Source organism: Loxodonta africana, chromosome 9 (genome assembly GCF_030014295.1).
Source record: "Loxodonta africana isolate mLoxAfr1 chromosome 9, mLoxAfr1.hap2, whole genome shotgun sequence".
Lineage (NCBI taxonomy): Eukaryota > Metazoa > Chordata > Mammalia > Proboscidea > Elephantidae > Loxodonta > Loxodonta africana.
The window spans coordinates 33,426,998-33,454,962 of NC_087350.1; the positions used below are offsets into that span (position 1 = coordinate 33,426,998).

At 40.5% G+C, this 27,965-nt stretch overlaps 1 protein-coding gene across 6 annotated transcripts in view; it reads left to right on the forward strand.

Annotated features, from left to right (window-relative positions):
- PRUNE2 (prune homolog 2 with BCH domain) overlaps positions 1-27,965 on the forward strand; it is a 313,858-nt gene that overhangs the window by 52,908 nt on the left and 232,985 nt on the right. For 5 of the 6 annotated variants that reach the window (XM_064291211.1, XM_064291209.1, XM_064291212.1 and 2 more), the window contains exons 2-4: positions 7,383-7,487; positions 12,953-13,155; positions 15,752-15,915. In XM_064291211.1, the coding sequence (XP_064147281.1) occupies positions 7,383-7,487; positions 12,953-13,155; positions 15,752-15,915 (472 nt within the window). Of the gene's footprint in view, positions 1-7,381; positions 7,488-12,952; positions 13,156-15,751; positions 15,916-27,965 lie in introns of those variants that run through there. The other variant, XM_064291214.1, reaches the window with a different exon arrangement.

Here is a 27,965-nt window from a genome sequence, read left to right on the forward strand (position 1 = left end):
TGAGAGATGAAAAAGACTATAAAATCATTGAGGATAAACTCCATAGTGAATAGTAAGCTAGAAGGAAGCTGAACCTAAAGAGCAATCTAGTAAGTGATAAATGTATAGACATATTTCCCCCAGAAGTGGGATGGCTGGAAAAGGAAAACATCTTCAGTCAGCTATATAGGACAATTTTCTAGGGCCTCTTTAGGAAAGGTAAAGATTTGGAGGAACCATCCCTGATCTGTTGAGGTTGAAGCTGTGGAGGAAAAATAATGATTCTGCTCTTGCCAAATTGTCCTTTGTGACTGCTGTAAGAAGGAGAATCCAAACTAAAAAAAATTAAGCTTCAGAAGATGTATGTACATTATATTTGAGGACACCCCATTTGAGAACACTATTTTTCAAGATCGGCAGCAAACAGGTTGAGAAAGAATGGATTCAGCACTGAGGGCAAAAAATGGTTGAAACCACGCCCAACGCTTTCAGCTAAGAGGGCACCTGGCCTTAAGGGGACTGGGGACCCAACTCTCATTCAAGAAGGGCCTGAAGTAATACTTGGGTTTAGGTTTTGCTCCTTCAGTGCCTACCCACTATGGTCTCCTGTTTTTGAAAACATAAGAAGTGCAGGTGCCCAGACCTGAGCTATTTATAACTGAGCCTGTTCAGACTGACATTTGTGTCCCATCTTTCCCAAATAAGAGATTCGAGAAGAGGGCACCCTCTAGTTTGGCAAAGAGAAGGCTGAGGCTATAGGCAATATGTATCTGAGTTGATTAGTTTCAGTTTATCAGAAAGTGAGACAATTAAATTACCTCATGGTCCTTTTGAACCTTACTATTGGAAGGCTTCTGTTTTTTCCAAATTTCTTTCTTTTTTATATTCACCCAGTATGTCACCAATTAAATTAGGTCATTTACCAGATAATTAAATATAAAATGCTTATGTCTCAAATTTGCAGACTCTGGTAAATGTTTTTGTTTTGACATATGATCTAAGCTACAGTTCTATACCAGGGCTGGTTTGAAGAGGCATCTTGTTTGCTTGCAAATGAACAAAAAATATGACTTTATCCATATCTGGCAGAGCTGATTAGTGGCTTTTGTTCTCACCCTTGGCACAGTTTCTCTGGGTATCTCCCCAGCTCCCTTTTGTTCTTGCTGCTTATTTGGCTGTGACACCTTTCTGCATCTCCTCCCACCCTGGCTTTCTTGGTGACTGTGAGCGGAGTGGAGTGCAGGACCTATGGGGCTGGGATAAGCATTTATGTCTCCACCTGCCTATTCTCTGAGTCTTCTCACTTCGGATCATGGCAGCCCCATGTGTACAGGGTCTTCTGAGGAGGAAACCAGTAACCCAGTTGCCATGGAGTCAACTCCTACTCGTGGTGGTCTATGTGTGTCAGAATAAAACTGTGCTCCATAGAGTTTTCAGTGATTGATTTCTCAAAAGCAGATTGCTGGGCCTTTTTTCCAAGGTGCCTCTGGGTGGAGTCAAACCTTCAATCTTTTGGTTAGCAGTTGAACGTGTTAACTGTTTGTACCACCTGGGGAGGGAACCAGGCATTTTTCTGTACCACCCACAGCCGGCTTCCAGGCAGGTCCACCCCTCCTTGACTTGGAGTTAATAAGTAGTCAAGGGATGCCCTAACTCAAAAGCCAATCCTTTTCTGTGCTTAGGTTTTCTTGGTGACACCATTCCTAGACTTTCAGGATACTTCTTTTTCTCTTATTTGTTCATTTGTTGGTTAGGGAGGAGGAACTAAGAAATGTGTCCGCCTTGAGTGTGTGAGGAAGGAGACTGTCCAACTACTGTGGCTTTTGTTTACAATATTTTTTGAAACAAAATTAATTTCAATTAGTTATTATTGAAAGAAAATGTGTAGGATTTTTAAGAAAAGAGGATTAGGGAGGATGGGTACTGAGAAATCATGTTGTTGTTATTGTTAGGTGCTGTCAAGTGGGTTTCGACTCACAGTGACCCTATGTACAACAGAACCAAACACTGCCCAGTCCTGTGCCATACTCACAGTCATTGGTATGCTTGAATCCATTGTTGTAGCCACTGTGTCAATCCATCTTTTTGAGGGCCTTCCTCTTTTTTCCTGACCCTTTACTTTATATTGTAAAGGCTCGTTGATTAAAAGGTTTGTTATGGGACTTCAGATGTGGAAAATTATAGGCAGGAGCAGCCGTTGTTTCTGAGAGGGTAAAAAAACAAAACAAAACAAAACAAAACAAAAAAAACCCACTGCTGTCCAGTCTATTCCAATTCACTGCGACGCTATAGGACAGAGTAGAACTGCCCTCTACAGTTTCTAAGGAGCACCTGGTGGATTCAAACTGCCAACCTTTTGGTTAGCAGCCATAGCTATTAACCACAATGTCACCAGGGCTTCCTGAGAAGGTAGAGTTATAAAAAAGTGAATAGAGAGGCCTTTGCTTAGAGCAGCACCCTGGAAGCCCTCTTTGTGATCAGTTCTGCAGTTTTCTGTGAATGTGTTTAAAAACTACTTTTGCCTAACAAGTGCAGTTCCTTTAATGGACAATTGAATCTGAATGCTTAGGCACTTTGGTGGCTTTTAGAAAGAGATAGGAAGTAAACTTCATTAAAAAGTCTTATTTTAGTGGTGTATAGGATTACGCTCTGAAAGCATACTAAAATTGTGCTTTGGAATGCTGGCATGCTCCATATATTTCCTTTTGTGCATTCATTATGGAAAGATTCTGTCCTGCTATTTGGAAGTCAATCTGGATGACAAAGCAGTGTGGTATCTATTTCAGCCCATAGTCAATACTCCATTTTGTGCTGGGCTTAGGCAGTACTGGGCTTAGGCATTTGCTCTGAATCTATGTCTCCTGAGATTTCTTAATGCTTGATGCGACGTGTTGAGACCATGGAATGGATATTTACCTTCCAGATCTGTTCACCCCTGGTTAGCAGTTTGCAGAGTCACACTTAGAAAATATACTCAGTTGGCAGTAATTATTTGTTGAACGTTCTAGGCATGCTCTGACCGCAGGGCCTTTGCACTTGCTGTTGCCTTGGCCTGAGATATCCTTAGGTCCTGCTCCCTCACTTGAAGTTTACTCAGATGTCACCTTCTCAGTGAGCCTCACCCCAGCACATCCAGCCCCCTTTCATAATTTTTTTTGTCCATTTATCATTATCCAATGTTTCTGTTCATTGTGTCTCCTTGCACTAAAATATGAGTCCACGAGGGCTGGGATTTTTGTTTGTTTGGTTCACTGCTGCATCCCTAAGGGTTAGAACAGGACCTGGTACAAACAAGCTTTCAATAAGTATTTATTGAATGAAACTAATAAACGGAATTGGTAAAATTGCACATCACATTAATTTGGGAATGATCTATTTGTGAATAATTCAGACTCCAATGTGAAATGTGTCAAAAACCAGTTGCCATCAAGTTGACTTTGACTCGTGGTGACCCCATGCGTGTCAGAGAAGATCTGTGCTTCACAGGGTTTTCAATGACTGATTTTTCAGAAGTAGATGGCCAGGCTTTCTTCTGAGGTACCTCTGGGTGCACCCGAACTTCCAACTTTTTGGTTAGCAGTCAAATGCTTTAACCCTTGCACCACCCAGGCCATAGATATGAGGGTTGAACATCTTAATTCTATGAATATGTGGAGGTATGAAATAGAAAGGGGCCCACAGATGTGCTATGAAAGGTGCAAGAGTATCTTTGTGGCCAGGAGTCTCTTCTTGAGTTCCATGAACCAGTGTCACTACTTCTTTCATTGCCGTGGTTGCCACTAATTGGACCCAGCACCTCAGAGACCTCCTGTTACCAGCCCTGGACACTCTAAAATCAGTCCCAGAGTTTTTTCATTTGGATGATGTCTGTGCTTGTTCTGTTCTCTCTGCCAAAGTCATTTGTGGTGGGAAGATTGAGAGTGGTTCTTGACTCCCAATTTTGAGAATCAAATCATAATGTTTTCCTTGAGTTCATCTACTGGATAAGCCTACATAAATAATTCCCTGTTTTCATCCTTTCAGCATACAGGAGTCTGTCTGACCATGGTTACTATGTTTACCTTTTGCTAACCCTCTTCTTATATCTTATCAGTGGGTAACAGACTCTTAGGGACATTTGAAATTTTTGAAGCCAAATCTGTCACTGTCACCCAAAGGTATCTTCTGGCTGTCCTATCCATTCTATCTGGTCCAGCATTCTCAGCCAGCCTGAAAATTCCAGTCACCTTTTCGGGATTGTGGCATAATCTCTGGAAGGTCTCTTTAAAATGAAAGGGCGTTTTCTTGGTGAGAAGCTCACTAACCCAGCAATACTTGGTGACATCGAGTCTCTGGGTGGCGCATATGGTTAAGAGCTTGACTACTAGCTGAAAAGTTGGTGGTTCAAACCCACCTAGAGGTGCCTGCAAAGATAGGCCTGGCAATTTGCTTCTTCCAAAAGGTTACAGCCTTGAAAACCCTATAGAACAAGCCTACTCTGCACACATGGGGTTGCCATGAGTTGGAATTGACTCAACAGCAACTAATAACAACATGTTAGCTTACATCCTCCATTGCAATTGCTAGTGAACAAACAAATAGGTCCCTGGCTGAACTGGTACCGGAGTGGTACGTTTTGGCGGAGTTGGGTGGTTGGGGGAAGGGAGGGTTGGGATCTGATAACTGGCATTGACTGAGAATGGCGAGTGAGTGAATGGCACTGGAAGGGGCCATGACTATGAGGGAACTGGGTGTTTGGAAAGAAGGGAGATCAGAGGAGAAAGGAGAGAGCATGAAAAGAGACGTATATGGCACCAAAGACAATCCCCATAGTTTTGTACTGGGATCTGCTATGGCTGTGTTCTGTGAGATAACCTTTACTTCTTTTTCCTCTTTAACTGGAGAGGAAGGAATAGGTCATAATCTTAGAAAGTCCCTGAGTTGTCTAAATTATCCAGCATGTTTTGGGTTCGTAATGTTTATTTGGTTCTATTCTTTTTCAAGTAATAATTGGGTTTGGGCTTGGAAATAAATTGACACACGAATTTGCCTATTTCCCCCGTGTCTTCTTTGATGCAAGATGGAAGTTGAACACAGAATTGTGCCTAGGAATTATTGAACGTTGATAAACACACAAATAGGTCAGCTTCGGGGTCAGCCTTGCTGTATTTAGAATGCATATTCGACATTCTCTTTTCACCCTCCACTCCCGTGCTTATTGTTGTGTAGACACTGAAGTGATTTGGCATTGTGGGGTGGTTGGTACATGAGTTAACTTGACAGAAAGGGGTTTTCAGGTGCAGGGCAGGGGAAACAGGACTTACTGTACTGGGTTGTGGGTTCTGGGAACAATTCTGGCCCTACCACACAGTCTATCAACCTATAAAGAGTGTTGTGAATCTTCTTCCTGTCTGCCTTATAGGGTTTGGAAGGGGAAATGAGGTAATGTCTGTTTAGACCTTTGAGCTTCTCGGAAGAACGGCATGCTACAGTAATATGATTTCCTAATGCATTTGTTTAGGTTGTAATGGCGTATAACTCCATTTATCTAAATTTCATTAGGTGCTTCTGGAATATTTAGCTGTCTTGCCCAGGGAAAGCAGCCCAGGTTTGAGAGTAGGAACTGTACTTGCATTAGAACCCTCACAGGATGTTCAGCCAAATGAGCCAGCTATCGATTTAGGAGGTTAGGGGAAGGAAGTTGGGAGAGGAAGTCATAGGAGCTAGACTGGGTGGTGATGGGAGAAGGGAGTTCTTGTCCTTTTCAGAGAGTTTCTATTATAGTTTTAAATATTGGTGTTTTACTAAGGATCAGTATATTCTCAATTTTTAAAAAAATATAAGTGTATTTGAATAAATTTAGCAGTATTACATGTAGAAAGACTCATCTGCAACACCGATCTTGCGATCTTTGTCTGTAGCTGATGCTATTGTTGTTAGGTGCCATTGAGTCCATTCCGACTCATAGCCACCCTGTGTACAACAGAACAAAACACTGCCTGGTTCTGTGCCATCCTCACAACCTTTGCTATGTTTGAGCCCGTTGTTGTAGCCACGTTGTCAATCCATCTCATTGAGGGCCTTCTCTTTTTCGCTGGCCCTCTAGTGGTAGACTCTTTTCACCTAAACCAAAAAAACGAAATCTACTGCTGTCAAGTTGATTCTGACTCATAGCGACCCTATAGGGCAGAGTAGAACTGCCCCATAGAGTTTCCAAGGAGCGCCTAGCGGATTCGAACTGCTGACCTCTTGGTTAGCAGCTGTAGCATTTAACCACTATGCCACTAGGGTTTCCTCTTTTAACCTAGCTCCCTTCAGTATTTCTTTTATGATGTTCCTTGGGCTACAGCCTGGTTGTTTAATAACTTGTTTCTGATTTTGATGCCAGCAGTTCCATACAAGCACTAACAATCTTACGGATTCATTTTTAAAATACGTAGTAGGCTTCTAAATAATGGTTTACTTTTGTTCTGCAGATAAGAGAATAATAAATAAGTCATTTTTGCTGAAATAGTCATGAATAGCCTAACCTTTTGCATAGCCTTTAGAGCAGAATTACAGCTGCGTTGGCTTTCTAGTTGGTTCTAAAAAGAGAAGTTAAGACAATGAACGAAAAGTGGGGGATATATACACGTGTCATCTCTGACATTACTATTAAGATGTGAATTTGTGTTACAATTATCTATACTGGAGAGTTTTGCTATAGAAATTTCTAGAAGCTGTTGGTTCTTTGGAATTTCCAACCCAGCATTTCAAAAACAGGTCAGTCTTCTGTAAAGAAATTTTAAGTAACTACTCAGAAAAAAAAAAAAAAAAATTACTCTCTTTTAGAGAGGTAACTATATGCACTGTTTAAGAGTAACTAACTTGGATTTTTAGAGCGATGGTACTAATCCTATCTCTTTCCCTGGGGGTGGAAAAGTGTTACATTTCATTTGCTAAATTATAGACTATAATGCAGAGAGAACGAATCCTATCACCTGGCATGAAAAAATAAATCCCTGACAGATCGTGTGTTTATGTGTCTACCTTTCATTCCAGGAACATATATGAATAAAGGCACTTTGTTTCACAAATTAAGAAGCATGTCTTATATAAGGAGATTATATAGAATACTATGCAACTGCTGCTTAAAATGAAATTAATATTTTATTAAAAACTTACGATTAAGAGATATAGTTCATATGAAGTTAAATTGTGAATATTCTTAATAGAACCACATTTTCTCTTCTTGACAGTTCACTACTGTTTGCGTGAGCACTTCCGAATGTTAAATTTATGTTCTCATGTAAAACTTCTTGATAAATTTATGAATTTATGCCATTGTGTGTAAATATAGTTAAGGCATACTTTTTCAGAAAAGGTTGAAGTGTTTACTTTTATACTGAGGTTAAAATGTGATGTTTCATTTGAATTTGTTTCAGAATCGAAGCAAACGCTTGGAGGAAGTCCATGTGGTTATTGGACACAAATCATGTGACTTGGATTCTCTCATTTCTGCCTTCACATATGCATACTTTCTAGACAAGGTGAGGGGGAAAAAAAAAGATTATGCTTTTTATATTTGATTTATTTCATAATTTTTAAGAACAAACGTTTTCTGAAAAAAGAAAGAACCCATCAACTTAATTTTTCATGTTCTGGTTTATTGTTACAGAGAATAAAATATTACAGTCCATATTAATCAACAGATCTTTGTTGAGCACCTACTAGGTGTCAGGCATTGTTCTAGTTGTTCCTTAGTGACTCTCTTCATAAAACATTGTTTCAATATGCTTAATATTGTCACATAAAAAAATTATCTGCTGAAAATTAAATTTTATGGGAATTAAGAGAGCTAACAAAAGTAAGGGTGAGGATTTTTTTGTTTTTCTTTACTATTCTTGGATATCTGTATTGTATGCAAATAATGAGAGCCTTCTATGTTCGTTTGCCAACCATGCCCTCCCTCAACGAGGTATTTTTATAAGCACACTGTGGTAATTTTATAAGCAACATATAGTAGTCTAGACTTTGGGAGTAGAAAAATATGTGCCGAATAAGCTACACGAAGATTACATGAAGGACAGAGCCTATTGACTGGAATTTTCAGTAACAGGCCTATTACACGTCAAATCTGTATCCTATAAAACCTTGTTTTGCTTTGCCTGTTAGCTCTAACTGTTTAGGAAGGCAGTTCTCAGTTAATGAGAGTTTCCCTTGAGCAAGAATCTTTCTACCCTGTGAAGTATATGGCATGTCTGTTGTGTCGTTGTTGTGTACCATCAAGTCAATTCTGACTCATAGCGACCCTGTGGGACAGAGTAGAACTGCCACATAGGGTTTCCTATGCTGCACTCTTTACGGGAGCAGATCTCCAGATCTTTTCTCCCGAGAAGCTGCTGGTGGGTTCCAACTGCCAACCTTTCGGTTAGCAGCCAAGTGCTTAACCAGTGTGCCACCAGGACTCTTTATGGTGTGCCTCTAGGGGTTGAAGGAGCACTGGTGGTGCAGTGGTTAATGGAGGTGGAAAGATCTTTCAGTAAATTGTTTTAAAACTTCCATCCCGTAAAATTCATCAGCTCATACAGTTGTACTCTGACATACATGGGGCACCAAGAGTTGGAGGTGACTCGACGGCAACTGGCTAGGTGACTGGTAGCCCCCTGCCCACAACCATAGGGTTGAGTAAAGTGAGGAGCAATATCCCAAAGAATTTGCCCAGGTAAGATTTGTTTTTCTCGTGATTAGTGAATTATTTCTCCCATCTACTTGCAATAATTACAGATTATTTGGTTTTCCTTTTGTCATTTTATTGTATGGTATTTGCTTTTAATGCCATTTTGGCTTTTGTAACTATTACTATGGACCCTGCTTTGCTTCTCTTTTCCTAGTACTTCATATGGTATGCCATCTGTTTTTAATCTACTAATGGTTACTTTTAAGGTCCAACAATTTAAAGTCATAGATTGAATTGTGTCCCCCCAAAATGATTCCCTGTATTGTGTGATTGTCTACCATTTTGTCATCTGATGTGATTTTCCTGTTTAATGTAAATCCTACCTCTATAATGTTAATGAGGTGGGATCAGTGGCAGTTATGTTAATGAGGCAGGACTCAATCTGCAAGATTAGATTGTGTTTTAAGCCGAACTCTTCTGAGATATAAAAGAGAGAAATGAAGTAAGTAGAGAGACATGGACACCTTATACCACCAAGAAACAAGAACCAGGAGAAGAGCGTGTCGTTTGGACCTGGGATCCCTGTGCTGAGAAGCTCCTTGACCATGCAAGACTGATAACAGAGACCTTCCCCCAGAGGCAACAGAGAGAGAAAGCCTTCCCCTGGAGCTGGCACCCTGAATTCGGACTTCTTGCCTTCTAGGCTGTGAGAGTATAAATTTCTCTTTGTTAAAGCAAAAAAAAAAAATTATCAGCTCATGATAATAATCCAAGCCTCTTGCCGTCGAGTTGATTCCGACTGATAGCGACCCTATAGGTTAGAGTTGAACTGCCCCATAGTGTTTCCAAGGAGTGACTGGTGGATTTGAACTGCCGATCTTTTGGTTAGCAGCCATAGCTCTTAACCACTGTGCTACCAGGGCTCTAATACTTCACCTTAAAGCCTAAAAAAAGCACAATATGTATGTTTAGGTGCTATTTTCAGTTTCATCAAAATTTTTCATTTCTGGAGTCTGATTTGTTTTATTCCAATTTTGCTTGGCTCCTTGGCCTCAGACAATATGCATAGCTGATCTAAAACAAAACAAAACAAAATCCAAGCCCGTTGCCACTGAGTAAATTCTGACTTATAGCGACCCTATAGGACAGAGTAGAACTGCACCATAGGGTTTCCAAGGAGAGCCTGGTGGATTCGAACTAACGACCTTTTGGTTAGCAACTGTGTCTCTTAACCACTGTGCCACCAGGGTTTCCATAGCTGATCTAGAGTGATTTAAATTCACATGAAAACCTGTGTCCCAGAATGAGCTGTGGGAGGCAAGAACTGCTTTAGGGCAGCAGCTGACAAAAATGCCGGGTATAATATTCTGATCTCTACATGTGGGCTTTATATCAAATTTATCTTAAAATTTGTTGAACTTTACCAGGGAGATTAATTGGCATGAGGAGATAAATGTGTTGTGTCAAGACATGCATATAAAATGCTGATCTTGTTAACTGTATTTTTTGACTCACTAGAAAAAAAAAAAAGTCGCTAATCTAGAGAATACAGTTAATTAAACAAGATTGATTTTTACACTGATAATGGCATAGATTTTTAAGGAAATTATATACTACTACTAATAACAATAACAACAAGGATGTTTTGAATACATGTAATGACACCCAGCAAGAAAGGTGGGGAAAGTAGTTGTGACAGATAGAACAGATGATAATAACCGATCAGTTGCCACTGAGTCAGCCCAACTCACGGCGACCCCACGTGTGTCAGAGTAGAACTGTGCTCCACAGGGTTTTCAATGGCTGATTTTTCAGAAGTAGATGACTAGGCCTTTCTTCCAAGGTACCTATGGGTCACCTGGAACTACCAACATTTTAGTTAGTGGCTGAGTATGTTAAACCATTTACACCATCCAAGGACAAAAGTATATGATAGATAAAAATAGGAAAATGTTTGGCTTCTCTTCTAAGTCTTGCTACTAAGCGTGGAAACAAATATGGAATTACTGAAGGATCATGTACTGAAATTTGTTATATTTCTGTGCCTTCCTCATAGTTTATTGGGCCTCGTCCCCTACTAGAGGTCTGTGTCTCCCTTTTAATTCTTCCTGAAAATGTGGCCACTTCATCTCAGGGTGTTAACACATAGCATGGCGTGAGTACAGAGCTCTGGCGCTTCAGATACATGACTTTATTTAAGTCTTCCTTCCCTGGTAGGTAAGCCCCATTCTACAGATGGGAAAACTGAGGCTCAGAGAGGAAGATGACTTTCTCAAAGTCACACGGCAGAAGCTGTGTCTTGTTCCAACTCCAGTATAAATCCTGCCAGGATAGGCTCAAGCCACATGCTGTTGAGTTATGTATTGATTCTTCTCCTGTACTCAGGATTCAATAGCAGGAGTTAGATATAGCTCTATCAGTTAATTAGGAAAAATAGTTTGCCACACAAACTGCTAGTGATTGTTAACACAGTTGTGATTCGGTATTCACATGACAGTTCGGGAAAAAATCTGCTTTGTTGTAGTAGTTTGTGTTTTGTCTACTACAGAAGTGAGGGAGTCATTCATTTCTTCAACAAATATTTATTAAGTGTCTACTGTATTCCAGGCTCGTTTACACACTGGGAAACATGACTGAGGTATCCCTGGTTAATGCAAATGGTTAATGCACTTGGCTGCTAACCAAAAGATTGGAGGTTTAGTCCATCCAAGGACACCTCAGAAGAAAGGCCTGGCCATCTACTTCTGAAAAATCAGCTATTGAGAACCCTGTGGAGCACAGTTATACCCTATGGAGACACACATGGGTCGCCATGAGTCGAAGTCAATGCAACAGCAGCTGGTTACACGTAACTGAACAAAACAGACAAAAAGCCCCGCCCTCTCAATGCAAATCAGGGAGACAGACGATAAAGATGTTATAATCGTGGAAAAAGCACTGTGCTGGTGACAGAGCAGGTGGTGGTGTGAGAAGAAAGGCCATTTACTGTATGCAAAAATTCATTGTTATCAAACTTTATATTCTCCCAGCGATATTTAGTGTTTATTGCTATATACTCACAGTCATTTTTGAAAGCATCTTTCTTTCTTTTTTTTTAAAAATTCCTGCTGAAAAATAACTTTAGTATTGTGAATCTGAAATTTTCTAACTCCTACCCATCCCCCGGAAACCCTGGCGGCGGAGTGGTTAAGTGCTATGGCTGCTAACCAAAAAGTCAGCAGCTCTAATCCACCAGGCGCTCCTTAGAAACCCTGTGGGGCACTTCTACACTGTCCTACAGGGCTGCTATGAGTCAGAATTGAATCAACGGCAATGGGTTTGTTTTTTTTTTTACCCATCCCTTTGATCCCTGGGTGGTGCAAACGGCTTGCACTCGACTACTAACCTAAAGGATGCCAGTTCAAATCTACCCAGGGATGCCATGGAAGAAAGGCTTGGTGAACTGCTTCTGTGAAGACTACAGCCAAGAAAATTCTACGGAGCTATTCTGTTCTGTGACACATGAGGTTGCCATGAGTTGGAATTGACTTGATGGCAATGGATTGTGGGTCCAAACAAAAAACCAACCAACCAACCTATTGCTGTTGAGTTGATTTCCCCTTATTGCCTCAAAAAAATTTTTTTTAGTAATGTAGAGGTTGTTACTATAAGAGGCTTTCATAACAGAAAAAAGCAACAGAAATCACAAATCTGATCGTCTGTGGGCTGAATCTGACTTATTGAGTTTCCATAGACCTAATGTAGTACTTGGAATTAAAAAAAAAAAATTCCTTGTCGCAATTAAACATCACAGATCACAGTCTGAAATTTTGATTTCTAGCTTCTCTTGAGTCACTGAAAGATTTAACTACATGGTGCCCGAATTTCTGCGTGTCAACAACTGACCGGAGCTGAGTGTCAGGCATCCCATTTAGATGAGACATAAGCCTTCATGTGTCACCACTGTCCCCGCCTGGCCTACTTGAGTCATTCTCATTTCCTGCCAATTCCCTAAAGACACGTAGGTTTGTTACCCTTCCTAAAGAGAAGAACGTGGGGAAAAAAAAAAAAAAAATTTTTTTTTTTTTAATTGTAGCGGGGCTGTAGTGACACATGAAATATTTCAAGTAAGACATGAAAAGTTTCATGTAGGTTAAAGAATATTACGAGCCACTTACGAATGGGTAATGCTCTACCCCATGGGGCTCAGGAAAAGTTGGTTATGAATGTCAAAACGTATAAAGAAGCCAAAGGACTTATATTTCCTGTACCTGTTACCCTTGGGCTTGAGAAAAATGGAGTTGTTTTCTTTCCTCCTGCTGTTTTCAGTGATTAAATCAACTTTTTTCTTGGTAGGTCAGTCCACCTGGGGTTCTCTGTCTGCCAGTACTGAACATCCCAAGAACTGAATTCAACTATTTCACCGAGACAAAGTTTATTTTAGAAGAGCTAAATATCTCTGAATCATTCCATATATTCCGAGATGAAATTAATCTGCATCAGCTAAATGATGAAGGGAAGTTATCTTTAACACTCATTGGCAGCAACGTGCTGGCCAGGTAAGGCTCAGAGTGAGGCTCTGGAAGATTGATCCTTTGATGAAAGCTCTTGTAGGCCTAACATCGCCTTGTGTAGTAGTCCCGGGTGGTGCAAACAATTAATGTGCTCAGCTGCTAACGGTAAGGTTGGAGGTTTGAGTTCACCGGAGGTGCCTCGGAAGAAAGGCCTGGTGATCTACTTCCCAAAAATCAGCCGTTGAAAACTCTATAGAGCACAGTACTACTCTGACACACGTGGGATTGCCATGAGTTGGACTCAGCTCTGCAGCAACTTTTTTTTTTTTTTTTTTTTAAAGGGAGAGGACATTTAGAGAAAAGGGAACATTTTTCTTTCCTACTGCAAAGTTTGGGTTATGTTGACGCTTTGTTTTTCCTTTTGCATTTCAAATATGGCATCTTTGAATGGAAACATCTTCTAAAACTGGTGGAAATTAAAATTTTTACTGAACTAACTTCAAACATTTTCTTATCGCAGCATGGTCATTCTAAGTATCAATGCCGAAAATATATAACGAAAATTGAAATTAAAGACGAAATAAAACCGAAAGATCTTTAAGAGGGAAGTGTCACTGAAGAAATAGAAACTACGTAGAGATGGGCTATGAAAATCACTGATCATTAGTTTATTCATTCGTAGTATTTTACGCTAGAAGAGCTGGAAGGGGTTTTTAAAAGTTCAGGTAGTTCGAACTCCTTATTTTATGGACAAGAAACCTAAAAGCCAGTGTCACAAATGACTTTCCCTGAGCCCCACATCCAATTATTAGTAGAGTTGGGATAGTAGTTGGGTCTTCCGAGTCCTTCAGTAAGTACATTAGAGTTACTACAAGAATCTAAAGCGATGTAAGAGGAACAAAAGAAATTCTCTGCCTTCCACCTCACAACCCAGCACAAAGATGCCCTTCTAGATAAACTTTCTGCGGCTATTGAATGTTAAAAGTTAAACAGTTCAGCAGTTTGTGATGCTAGGTTTTTGCACAGTTTGCCAATTTGCTAACCGTTGATGACATTAACTAGTGGACCTGAATATGCATGAAATAACTTCTGCTGGCACCTAATTTTTTCTTTAACCTTCTTAGGAAGTGTGTTCAGGTCTGAATATATTATAATGTCATTGGTGCAGTTCATATAATTTTAAAGAGTTTTGAAAAATGATCTGTCTATGCATGGCTGTTTCTGTCCCCATGCTGTTTAAAACAAAATTCTTTTAAATAATATTTATCTATCAGTTTTTGACAACCGGCTGAGAGTTGTTGGTAGGTTATTTGGCTGACTTTAATTATCTGTATTCAGGACAATCACCTGCTTGACTAAATTTATGTGTGAACTTTTTCAAGACTTACTAATGCTGGTAGACCCGGATAAAAACAATGTAAGAAGCCAAAGAAGTGAACTATGAAACGTTGTGTGTTATTCAGAATCTTAGGAAGAGTCTGGTTACCAATGAAAATAGAAATAGGTATGCTGGTTTTGAGACTGGAGGTGTGAGTTCTGGCTTTGGGGTTGTTTATGAATTATGAGCTTAAAAAAAAATTGATATATTTGTTTCCCCCATTGCCACTCATTTGTTTTTGACAGGCATGAAGAATAAAGTTAGTTATATCCATTCTTTTCTTCCTGTCTTTGAAAAGAGCCAGCTCTATCTCACATATAAAGAATGGTGGTGCAAGTTAGTCCAGTAGTATTTTTTCTACAGCACAGTGGCTGGAGAAACAAACTTTGGAGCCAGATTGTCAGAGTTTAAATACCAGTTGGTTCACTTACTAGAGCCCTGGTGTCTCAGTGGTTAAGAGCTTGGCTACTAACCAAAAGGTCTGCAGTTTGAATCTACCACACGGTCCTTGGAAACCCTATGGGGTAGTTTTACTCTGTCTTATAGGGTCACTATGAGTTGGCAGTGGGCTTGGTTTTGGTTAGTTCACTTCCTAACCGTATAACTGTGGCCAAATTTCTTAACCTCTTTCTGCCTCAGTTTTCCCATTTTTAAAATGGGGATTTTAATAGACCCTGTTTTCATAGGATCATTTTATAGTATAAAGCATAATAATATACTGAAGGTGTTTATAATAGTGTCTAGCATGTAATGGAAGCTGAATAAATGTGATCTATTATTATTTTAGCCCCTGGGTGGTGCAAATGGTTAGTGTGCTCTGCTCCTGACTGAAAGGTTGGAAGTGCCTTGGAAGAAAGGCCTGGCAGTCTACTTCTGAAAAATCAGCCATTGAAAATGCTACAGAGCACAGTTCTACTCTGATGCACATGGGGTCACCATCAGTCGGAATCAACTTGACGACAACTGGTTTTATTATTTTTATTATTATTATCCACCAGAGAAAGAAGAGATAGAGTTGCTAAGGTGTGAAGATATTTTAAGAATCTGGGGGGAGGGTGCAATTAGTTGAAATGAAGTGTAGAAACACGTTAAGTAAAGTTCTACTCTTCTGAGTCATTTGAGCTTACTGATATTTTTGGCTACTGAGAAAAGAAAAAGGATAGAGGAAGGCATTTGTATGGAGGTAGAGGTGAAATAATTACAAAAAGTGAGGAGAAAACATGTCACGTCTCTCTTTCTCCCTCTCTTTCATGTGCTTTATAGTGAGGACAAAACTTTAGAATCAGCGGTTGTCAAAGTCATTAATCCAGTTGAGCAGAGCGACACTGGGTTTGAGTTCCAAGAGTCTTCCTCCTCCCTTGTGGTGAAAGAGATTCTCCAGGAGGCTCCCGAGCTCATCACCGAGCAACTGGCTCATCTCCTCAGAGGTGAGAGATACGCTTCCTAGTTAATGCTGGAAGGCTTAATGGAGTGCTGCCCGACCTGCTCATGCAGAAAGAGTGCGATCCATTCTTGGGTTAACAATCCCTTTAAAGGCCACAGGAAGCTTCATCAGAGAAGCAGGGAGTAAAGAGTTTGTTAAAGAGTAGCATTTTATTGAATATTAAAAATGTGCATTTAAAAACAGGCACAAAAGAGCTTTGCTGTTTCACTAGACAAGAATATTAAATGGAGCTGCCGCACCTCAGTTGGGGAGCTGGAATAGCTCCTCTGGCCATTTTAACAGCTTTAACAGAGGTGATTCTTGTCCTGTGACAGCGTGAGCATGGTCCAGAGTTCCACGTTCCCACACTGAAATATCCCCTGACAATTATTCATGTTTGGCTTATATAATACTGCTCGTAGGGCAAAATACACACCTTTCCTGTTGATGACACTGTGTCAGGGCTTTAATAGTCAAACTGTCACCTCCTTCACCACCATCTTGTAATGTATTCCATCTTCACTTAGCCTCCTTGAAGCACTGGGGCCTGCCCATGGCATTGTAAATTATTCTCTTAATCTTCGTTTCAGCAGTGGAGCCATTGCTTCCAAAGAGTGTTTTACAAGCTGGAATGGTCAGTGCCAACTTGACCTTGGGACGAGATTCCCACAAAAATTCAGTTATTCTCTCAATTAAGACACTGTTTTGATTTTGTATACAGTTTTTTTTTTCTTTTAACAATCCATCTTGCACATGATAGAAATGAATTTTCCCAGAAATATTTAGCAAAGGACCAGTAATAGATTGAAGGAATTAAAAAAAAAAGATGGAGAAGATGGAGAAGATGAAGAAAGTATTGAGTCAGCTCTTGTGGGCTCTTTCCTTTACTCCCCTTGTCTCTACCACAATGTGGAGGAAAAGGTATCCAAGAGTTATATAGTTCCTGTGAATGTTTTAGAACTAGTTGCTTCAATAATGGAAACTCCAGTAGCATAGTGGTTAAGTGCTATGGCTGCTAACCAAAAGGTCGGCAGTTCGAATCTTCCAGATGCTCCTTGGAAACTCTAGGGGGCAGCTCTACTGTGTTCTATAGGGTCACTATGAGTTGGAATCAACTCGATGGCAGTGGGTTTGGTTTCAGGTTTTTTGGCTCCAGTAAACTTGTCCTTGAATATTTTCCCGGCTGTGGTTGTCTGTGAAAATGTCTATATGTGACTGTGCCCTCAACTAAACTAAGTGATTGCACTCATTTATCTTCATGACAGAGCAAAGGAAGAATAAATGTAATTGGGGATCTCAGTCAAGAGGGAAGTTGTTTGACAGTGCAAATGTACGATGCAGACAAACAGTAGAGATTATTGTGTTTAAATATTTTGCAAACTAAGAAGCTTGGTGTATTGTTAGAAAAATGTATGTGTTGTTTTGTAGGAAAGAAATGCAGTCAATGAATAGCTCATCATCATGATTTTCTGTAAGCAGGAAGATAATATCAAACATTGGTATGAAGATTGACATTTTGGCTGTTCTTGGTGATGACGATGATACTCAGATTCAGGAAGTTAGAAGGGTTGCAGACCCTTTTGTTAGTTATCTTGGTTTTAGTTTGCAGAGTTACCCAGAGTTAGAGCTATGGCAAAGGATTTTGTTTTCTCATAACGCTGGAGGTCTTTCATAATGTAAGGCATTAGGAAGCTGACACAATGTGGATATCACCACGTTGTCCTTTGGAATATGGGATGTGAGAGGATAAAGAGCCTCAAAAAAAAAAAAATTTTTTTTTTTTTTAACCCATGAAGACCACTGCCCACTTGTCAGTTTGTCATACTGTGGTGGGTTGCGTGTTGGTATGATGTTGGAAGCTATTCCACTGATATTTCAAATACCAGCAGGGCCACTCATGGTGGACAGATTTTAGTGGAGCATCCAGACTAAGACAGACCAGGAAGAAAGGCCTGGTGAAATACTTCTGAATATTAGCCAATAAAAACCAAGGAATCACAAAATATTGCCTGATATAATGCTGGAAGATTACACAGTAATCTGCTGGCACACTGGTTAAGCGCTTGGCTGTTAACTGAAAAATTGGCAGCTCAAACCCACCAGTAGCTCCACAGAAGAAAGATGTGGCAGCCTGCTTCTGTAAAAATCACAGCTTTGGAGACCTTATGGGACAGTTCTACTCTGTCCTATAGGGTTGCTGTGAGTCGGAATTGACTTGAAGGCAATAGGATGGACACAATAGCCACAACAGTGGACTCATACCAACGATCATGAAGCTGGTGCAGGACCAGGCAACATTTTGTTCTGTTATACAGTAAAACCTGCGAAAGCTGGAACCTGCGAAATTGGAAACCTGCCAGAGAGGGAAAACTAAAATATTTTCCACTAAATCGAGAGCAGTAGAAAAGGTGGAAAACTTGTGAGACCTGGAAAAACAAGGCAGTCCTGTCAAGTTCCAGCTCTCACAGGTTTCACAGTACGAAGGTCACCATAAATGGGAGCTGACTCAATGGCAGCTGACAACAACCCGCGAAGCCTGCCAGTACAGGTGCTGTCATGAGAGAGGCGTGTTTCACTAAAGGCTTGGAGGTGGAAGATGTAGGTGGCTTGTTACGGTGGAAAGAGGGCTAAGGAGACCTGCGGCCAGAGAGTGCACGTGTGAGTATATGTCTGTTTATGTACGTAGAAGAGAGATGGAACACCACTGAACAGTTTTGGCAAGAGGGACCTAAAGGATGGTGATCCAAGGGATTTGGCTTTAAAGAGATGGGTGAAGAGTTCCCAGGTGAGAAGCGTTTTTAGGCAATGGCCAATTTTCAAAAGTTCCTAAATCTTTAGTAAATATAAGAAAGGGATCGAGTCAAATTTTGCTATATTCTAAGCTGAAACTTAGATTTCATAGTTTTCCAATCATGTATTAGCACCAAACCTAAAAGAACTTGTTTATTATATTCCTATAGTTTTTTTTTTAACATTTTTTTATTTTCGTAATATGAATAGGTCTCTTTTTAAGGAGTATTGTTAAACAGCTGTGATGTTACTTTGTAATTTGGGTGGCACAGTGGTTAAGCGCTCAGGTGCTAACCAAAAAGCTGGCAGTTCAAATCCACCAGGCGCTACTTAGAAACCCTATGGGGCAGTTCTACTCTGTCTTATAGGATCTCTATGAGTCCAAATCAACTCGATGGCAATGGGTTTGGTTTTAAATGATCATTAATTTGTCATGGACTTCTAGAGCATGTGTATATTCTTCTAGGTCTTGAAGAAATGTGCAATTTTTATGCATACCTCTGCCATCAGGAGGAAAAAATGTTACTGGATGTCATGAGACTAGATATTTGTGGCTGAGGCTTAGAAAAGTCTTTAAAAGCATCACAATTAGACCTCTATGGAGGATATATTATTAGAAACATGGTACCAAAAAAATAAAAAAAAATCAGAATTTACTGTGAGCTAGGTACTTAATCGACTAATTCTTTTTGGTATAATGACTCTGTATATTCCTTCCATTTTCTTTTGATGTTTCCTGCGTCGTTTAATATTTTCCCCATGGAATCCTTCGCTGTTGCAACTTGAGGCTTGAATTTTTTCTTCAGTTCGTTCAGCTTGAGAAACGCCGAGCCTGTTCTTCCCTTTTGGTTTTCCAGCTCTTTGCACATGTCATTATAATACTTTACTTTGTCTTCTCGAGAGGCCCTTTGAAATCTTCTGTTCAGTTCTTTTACTTCATCAATTCTTCCTTTTGCTTTAGAAGAAGATGGAAGGAATACAGAGTCATTATACCAAAAAGAATTAGTCGGTATTCAACCATTTCAAGAGGTGGCATATGATCAGGAACCAATGGTACTGAAGGAAGAAGTCCAAGCTGTTCTGAAGGCATTGGCAAAAAAACAAGGCTTCAGGAATTGATGGAATATCAATTGAGATGTTTCAACAAACAGATGCAGCGCTGGAGGTGCTCACTCATCTATGCCAAGAGATATGGAAGGCAGCTTCCTGGCCAACTGACTGGAAGAGATCCATATTTATGCCTATTCCCAAGAAAGGTGATCCAACCAAATGTGGAAATTAAAGAACAATATCATTAATATCACGTGCAAGCAAAATTTTGCTGAAGATCCTTCAAAAATGGCTGCAGCAGTGTATCAACAGGGAACTGACAGAAATTCAGGCTGGTTTCAGAAGAGGACGTGGAACCAGGGATATCATTGCTGATGTCAGGTGGATCCTGGCTGGAAGCAGGGAATACCGGAAGGATGTTTACCTGTGTTTTATTGACTATGCAAAGGCATTCGACTGTGTGGATCATAACAAGCTATGGATAACACTGCGAAGAATGGGAATTCCAGAACACTTAGTTGTGCTCATGAGGAACCTTTACATGGGTCAAGAGGAAGTTATTCGGACAGAACAAGGGGATAGTGATTGGTTTAAAGTCAGGAAAGGTGTGCGTCAGGGTTGTATTCTTTCACCATACCTATTTAATCTGTATGCTGAACAAATAATCCAAGAAGCTGGACTATATGAAGAAGAACGGGGCATCAGGATTGGAGGAAGACTCATTAACAACCTGCATTATGCAGACGACACAACCTTGTTTGCTGAAAGTGAAGAGGACTTGAAGCACTTACTAATGAAGATCAAAGACCCCAGCCTTCAGTATGGATTACACCTCAACATAAAGAAAGCAAAAATCCTCACAACTGGACCAATGAGCAACATCATGATAAATGGAGAAAAGATTGAAGTTGTCAAGGATTTCATTTTACTTGGATCCACGGTCAACAGCCATGGAAGCAGCAGTCAAGAAATCAAAAGACACATTGCATTGAGCAAATCTGCTGCAAAGGACCTCTTCAAAGTGTTGAAGAGCAAGAATGTCACCCTGAAGACCAAGGTGCACCTGACCCAAGCCATGGTATTTTCAATCACATCATATGCATGTGAAAGCTGGACAATGAATAAGGAAGACCGAAGAAGAGTTGACACCTTTGAATTGTGGTGTTGGTGAAGAATATTGAATATACCATGGACTGCCAAAAGAACAAACAAATCTGTCTTGGAAGAAGTGCGGCCAGAATGCTCCTTAGAGGCAAGGATGGTGAGACTGCGTCTTATATACTTTGGACATGTTGTCAGGAGGGATGAGTCCCTGGAGAAGGACATCATGCTTGGCAGAGTACAGGGTCAGCGGAAAAGAGGAAGACCCTCAACGAGGTGGATTGACACAGTGGCTGCAACAGTGAGCTCAAGCATAACAACGATTGTAAGGATGGCACAGGACTGGGCAGTGTTTCGTTCTGTTGTGCATAGGGTCGCTATGAGTTGGAACCGACTCACTGGCACCTAACAACAACAACAGGTACTTAATCGGAAACCCTGGTGGTGTAGCGGTTAAGTGCTATGGCTGCTACCAGAAGGCTGGCAGTTGAAATCCATCAGGCACTCCTTGGAAACTCTACAGGGCAATTCTAGTCTGTTCTCTAGAGTTGGTATGAGTCAGAATCTACCCGAAGGCAACGGGTTTGGCTTTTTTTGGTTAGGTACTTAATCAGTCTGATTGTTCTTTGCCTCTCATTCGCATGGTCACATCCTAGAACATGTCACGCTGATGCACACTGGTGCGCTGTAAGTGGATTTTACGTGAGCCAAGATAATGATTCCACTCAATTCTTGGAGGGAAACCCAAGTATGCCTCTTAGCTTACTATGCTGTTAAAAAAAAAAAAAAGGTATCTTCCACGTGTTCCTGAATGTGAAAAAGTTGGAAAGCGTGCATTACTACACTGCCTCCAAAATTTCCAATTCAAGTGGCCTACCCTTTGCTGGCCACACCCTGTCCTTCCAGACCTTCTGCTCCAGCATCTCTTCCACCTCATTGAGGGCTCCAATTCAAAGATTTTGCCACTTCCTCACTATTAACCGTGATCCCTTAAGGGATTTAATTCCCTCCTTATAAGTCTTGGGAAACCCTGGTGGCGTAGTGGCTAATTGCTACAGCTGCTAACCAAAAGATCTGCAGTTCAAACCCACCAGGTGCTCCTTGGAAACTCTATGGGGCAGTTCTACTCTATCCTATAGGGTCGCTATGAGTATAAATCGACTGGACGGCAACAGGTTTGGTTTTGATTGGTTTTAACAGGCTCAAGTCTCTGGTATTGTAATTGGTCAAGCGCTGTATTACTAATGGAAAAGTTGGGAGTTCGAACCCACTCAGAGGCATGTCGAAACAAAGACCTGGCAATCTACATCTGAAATGTCAACCATTGAGAAAACCCTGTGGAGCACAGTTCTAACTCTGATACGCCTGGGGTTGCCATGAGTGGGAATCTACTCGACGGCCACTGGTTGTTTGTTTTATCAGGTTTAGATTCTGTGGTCTTCATTGTGATTGTTCACTTTGAAACCACTTTACTCCTCCATTTTACTTGTCTGGCAAAATCCCAGCCCTGGGTAAACATCTCCTCCTTGCCTGCATCCAACCAGCCAAATGCTGCTTGAGAAAAAACAGGCAGAATAGTGTCACTTTTAATTTATGGAAACATGTCTTAAGTCAGCATGCGACACTGTGCAAAGAAAAGATATGTTGTCTTTTCTGCTCTTCATAATGACACTTTCACATTTTGTTCTGTCTCTTCTCTCTGCAAACAAACTGCGTCATCCTTCTTAGAGAAAATAGAAGTCATCAGATAGGAACTTCCTCATGTTCACCCCAAAAGCAAACCAAACCCATTGCTGTCGAGTCGATTCTAACTCATAGCGACCCTATAGGACAGAGTAGAACTGCCCCATAGGGTTTCCAAGGAGCGCCTGGCAGATTTGAACTGCCGACCTTTAGGTTAGCTGCCATAGCACTTAACCACTATGCCACCAGGGTTTCCTTCCTCATGTTATCATCCCCTAGATCACAAATCTACCAACGTTTCTATCCATCATCCCTTTCAATATTACAAATAAAGTGTTCTTATCAGATATGAGCCCTTTCCTTGTGTTCTGGATCCCTTCCCGTCTTTCCTTCTCTAGAACTTTGTGCCCACAGTTATCTCATCTTTTTCCTACACTCTGCTTCACCATCTCTTCCTTCCTACCAGAATCTTCCTATTATCATTCTTATCAGCCAGTATGTCCTAAGAAAACCAACAAACAAAAAAACCCAAGCTTTATTTGACCCAAATTACCTTCCAGCCATGCCTCCTTGTCTCCTCTCTTGACATAGTAAAAGGCCTTGGAAGAGGTGTCCATACTACTTCATTCACTTCTTCACTTTGCTTTCTCCTCTACCTGTCCCCAGTCGGCTTCCTTCCAGCCACTCCTCTGAGATTTTTCAGTGAGTCACCAGTTGTCTCCATGTTGCCAAATATCAGTGGTGCCATTTCTTTGTGTTTACCCTAGTTGACCCCTTAGTAGCATTTGGTATAGTTGGCCATCCCCCTCCTTAAATTTTTTTCTTCTTTTGGCTTCTGTGCACCACAGCGTCCTGGTTTGCCGTTTATCCTGCTGGCCACTCTTCCTCAGTCTTGCTTGTTAGCTCCTTCCCCTCTGCTCAGCTTCTAAGGATTAGAAGTTTGTCTTGGGACATTTTTTGCTCTATCTATACACTGTACTTCGAGCCCTGCTGGCACAGTGGTTAAGAGCCCGGATGCTAAACAAAAGGTCAGCAGTTTGAATCTACGAGTTGCTCCTTGGAAGCCCTATGGAGCAGTAGAGTCTCTATGAGTTGTAATCAACTCTACGACTATAGGTTTTGTTTTTATACATTGTGCTTAGGTGATCTTATCCAGTTCTGAGACTTTGAATATTATACACAGGCTGTCACTCCCTGTATCCCCAACTATGACCTCTCTTTAGAATTTCAGATTTATGTCAATGCCCACATGACAAATTCATGTGCAAGTCTAATTAGCACCATCACCTTAACACACTCAAAACAGAACTCCTGGGTTCCCTGTACCTCCAAACCGGCTTTTATCCCACTGTTCTCATCTCAGTAAAAGGCACCAGTTATCCACCCAATTTGTCAAACCACATTCCAGGAGTTACAGTTGATTCTTTCTCTTTTCCCCTACACTGATCTAGCACTAAGTCCTGCTGACCCTACATCTGGAACACAGCCCGTATCTACCCACTTTTCCCCATCAATACTACTTGTAACCCAGCCCAAGCTACCAATTTGCCTCTCCTAGGCTATTTTAATAGCTGCCTAACTGTTGCCATATTCCCTCCAAGTAATCTATTGTCTACCAAGTACTCAGAATAATCTTCTAAAAATGTAGATCAGGCCATGTCATTACCCTGCTTAACTACCATCACATCCAAAACCCAAGCTTTCCAGCTTTACGAATTGCAACACAGTCTTTCCCCTGCCTACCTTTAAGGTCATCTGATGCCCTTTCCCCCTTTTCCCCTGTGTTCCAGCCAGAAGGGACTTTTGGTTTTTCAAATATGCAAAACTCTCTCTACTCTTGAGGATTCGCATACACTGTTCCCTCCTTCTGAATGCTTATCTCTCTGTCCACGTATCCCTCTTTCTGTCTACATAGCCTTTCTATCTATTGTTAGTGTCCGCTGCCCTCCCGTTCCCTCATTCTAGAATGTAAGCATCATGAGATGAAAAACCTTGAGTTTTGTTCACTGCTTCACTGTTGTGTCTCCAGCTCTCAGTAAATACTGTCACAAAATGAATGTTACGTGATTGTTTAGATACTCTCTTTTTGATGACTGCCTTGCTTTTGTTAGTGCAATGATATTTGAATTTCCAGTCCATCCCTGATGTATACTTTTTTTTTTTAATAATTTTTATTGAGCTTTAAGTGAATGTTTACAAATCAAGTCAGTCTGTCACATATAAGCTTATATACACCTTACTCCCACTTGATCTCCCCCTAATGAGTCAGCCCTTCCAGTCTCTCCTTTTGTGACAATTTTGCCAGTTTCTAACCCTCTCTACCCTCCCATCTCCCCTCCAGACAGGAGATGCCAACACAGTCTCAAGTGTCTATCTGATACAAGTAGCTCACTCTTCATCAACATCTCTCTCCAACCCATTGTCCAGTCCCTTCCATTTTGTGATGAGTTGTCTTCGGGAATGGTTCCTGTCCTGAGCCAACAGAAGGTTTGGGGACCATGACCGCCGGGATTCCTCTAGTCTCAGTCGGACCATTAAGTCTGGTCTTTTTATGAGAATTTGGGGTCTGCATCCCACTGATCTTCTGCTCCCTCAGGGGTTCTGTGTTGTGCGCCCTGTCAGGGCAGTCATCGATTGTGGCCGGGCACCATCTAGTTCTTCTGGTGTCAGAATGATGTTAAGTCTCTGGGTCATGTGGCCCTTTCTGTCTCTTGGGCTCGTAGTTATCGTGTGACCTTGGTGTTCTTCATTCTCATTTGATCTTGGTGGGTTGAGACCAATTGATGCATCTTAGATGGCTGCTTGTTAGCATTTAAGACCCCAGATGCCACATTTCAAAGTGGGATGCAGAATGTTTTCATAATAGTGTTTATTATGACAATAGACTTAGATATCCCCTTAAGCCATAGTCCCCAAACTCCCGCCCTTGCTCCGCTGACCTTTGAAGCATTCAGTTTATCCAGGAAACTTCTTTGCTTTTGATCCAGTCCAGTTGAGCTGACCTTCCGTGTATTGAGTATTGTCCTTCCCTTCACCTAAAGTAGTTCTTATCTGCTAACTAATCAGTAAATAACCCTCTCCCACCCTCCCTCCCCCCTCGTAACCACAAAAGTATGTGTTCTTCTCAGTTTATACTATTTCTCAAGATCCTATAATAGTGGTCTTATACAATATTTGTTCTTTTGCCTCTGACTAATTTCGCTCAGCATAATACCTTCCAGGTCCTGATGTATACTTAATGTCCAGAATTTGGACATTGTCCCTTCTGGTAAGAAATCCTTTTTTTTTTTTTCAGTCTTTAAAAAATTTTTTTTGGCTTTTAGAAATCCTAGGAGAATTTGTTTTGATATTTTGCCTGCATTTTCATTTTTTTTCTTTTAGTTGTCATTAAATATATATATAATATATGTATTGTATATATGTTTGTGTGTATGTACATAAAATCCTTTTTTGTGGTGTGTAATACATGTATGGAAAAGAATACAAAACAAATATAAAGCTCAATGGATTGTCACAAAGTAACCCCTCTTCTATCAATTACCCAGGTAAAGAAACAGAATGAGAAGACCCCTTTGTGTCCCCTCCCCTCACTACTCACTCCCTCCCTATGTAAAGATAATTACCACCCTAATTTTTGGGTACACTGTTCCTTGCTTTTCTTTATGGTTTTACCATGCCCGCATGCTTCCCATAACTCTACAGATTGGATGTGCCTGTTTTTGTATATTATATAAACGGAACCATATTGTATGTACTGTGATCATCATTAGATCTCTACATTTATGTTAAACGCAGTATTTACTTGTGTAAGTCATCTATCTATCATTTATTTATTTTATTATTTCTGCCCTGCCTTCTCCCATATAATATTTGAGGTGGCTTACAAAAATGCATGCCATACAATAAAATGGGGAAAGAGGAAGTCAGAGTCAAGCAAAATAGAAACATGTACATAAAAGGAATAAGGTCAAGATATAATAATAAATTTGAATGAGTCAAAACAGTATTCTTTTGCAACATTGGATGTGAGCTTCCTGACCCAATGAAACAACAGAAATGTGGTTAATTATAATATTCATATTATGACTGAAGTTAAATACACATACCAGTTAACTCACTAAAAAATAATACTAATAATAATAAACAACCAAAGAACAACTCAGTCTAAAGTCTTTTTACACCAGTCTTCTTGAAAAAGACCCCTCGTAATGTAGATATCCCCCAATCACAGCCCTTTCACACATACCATGGTGGTTTATACAGGAAGTGTACAGTGCTGTATACTTCAGACTCCTCAAGCAATGTGTGGAGATTATTTTAGTAACTTACTCATTAGTCAGCATTGCCCTTAGTCTGGTAACGTTATTTTCTGTTCCAAATTTCTTTTATATGCATACTGATGTTTTTCTCTAAATACAGGAAATAAATACTAAAATTTCATCATATTAGAATTCTTTTGGAGCCCTGGTGGAGTAGTGGTTAAGAGCTCGGCTGCTAACCAAAAGATGGGCAGTTTGAATTCACCAGCCACTCCTTGAAAACCCTATAGGGCAGTTCTACTCTGCCCTATAGGGTCAATATGAGTCGGAATTGACTCGACAGCAAGGGGAATCCCTTTAGTCTTTATTTTTACTGCGGCAGCTGTATATCAAAGTGTTTGCATTATGGGATAATATTTTATTCAAATATTGAGGTAGAGCCTGGTGATTATGGATGTTGTTAAAAGATCGTTTACATACCAGTCAGTAGGTGGTGTCATATTACCAGTGTAGCAGTAATCTGCTTGTGTTTCTGTAATGTCACTGTATCCTCTAGGTCCTGGCAGACGGTTATGGATAAATGTCAACAGGTGACTCAGCCATAGGCATTGTGTGTTCAGGCTTTGTGGGGGATTTAACAGAGTTGAAATAATTTGCCTTTTCTTAAATCAATACTTATTACCATAGATAAAAAAGTATTAATTTAAGAAAAGACAAATTAATACTTCTTACCATAGATACAAACAATGAGATGGATTGACACAGTGACTGCAATAATGGGCTTAAGCATAACGGTTGTGAGGATGGTGCAAGACCAGGCAGTGTTTCGTTCAGTTGTATGTAGGGTTGTTATGAGTTGGATGGCACCTGACAACAACAACAGCCATAGATAAGTGGAGGCCTGTTGGCGCGGCAGTTTAGGGTTTGGCTGCTAACCAAAAGGTCGGCAGTTCAAATCCACCAGCTGCTCCTAGAAAACCCTATGGGGCAGTTCTACGCTGTCCTACAGGGTCACTATAAGTCGGAATCAACTTGACAGCAATAGGTACAGGTACCATGGATAAGACCTACAACAGATAGGTCCTGCTGTTCTTAAATTAGTGTTTCTTAATTAAGGTTCTCAAAACTTAGAAATACAAATCGTTAGCATCACTTTCATTTGAAAAGGCAC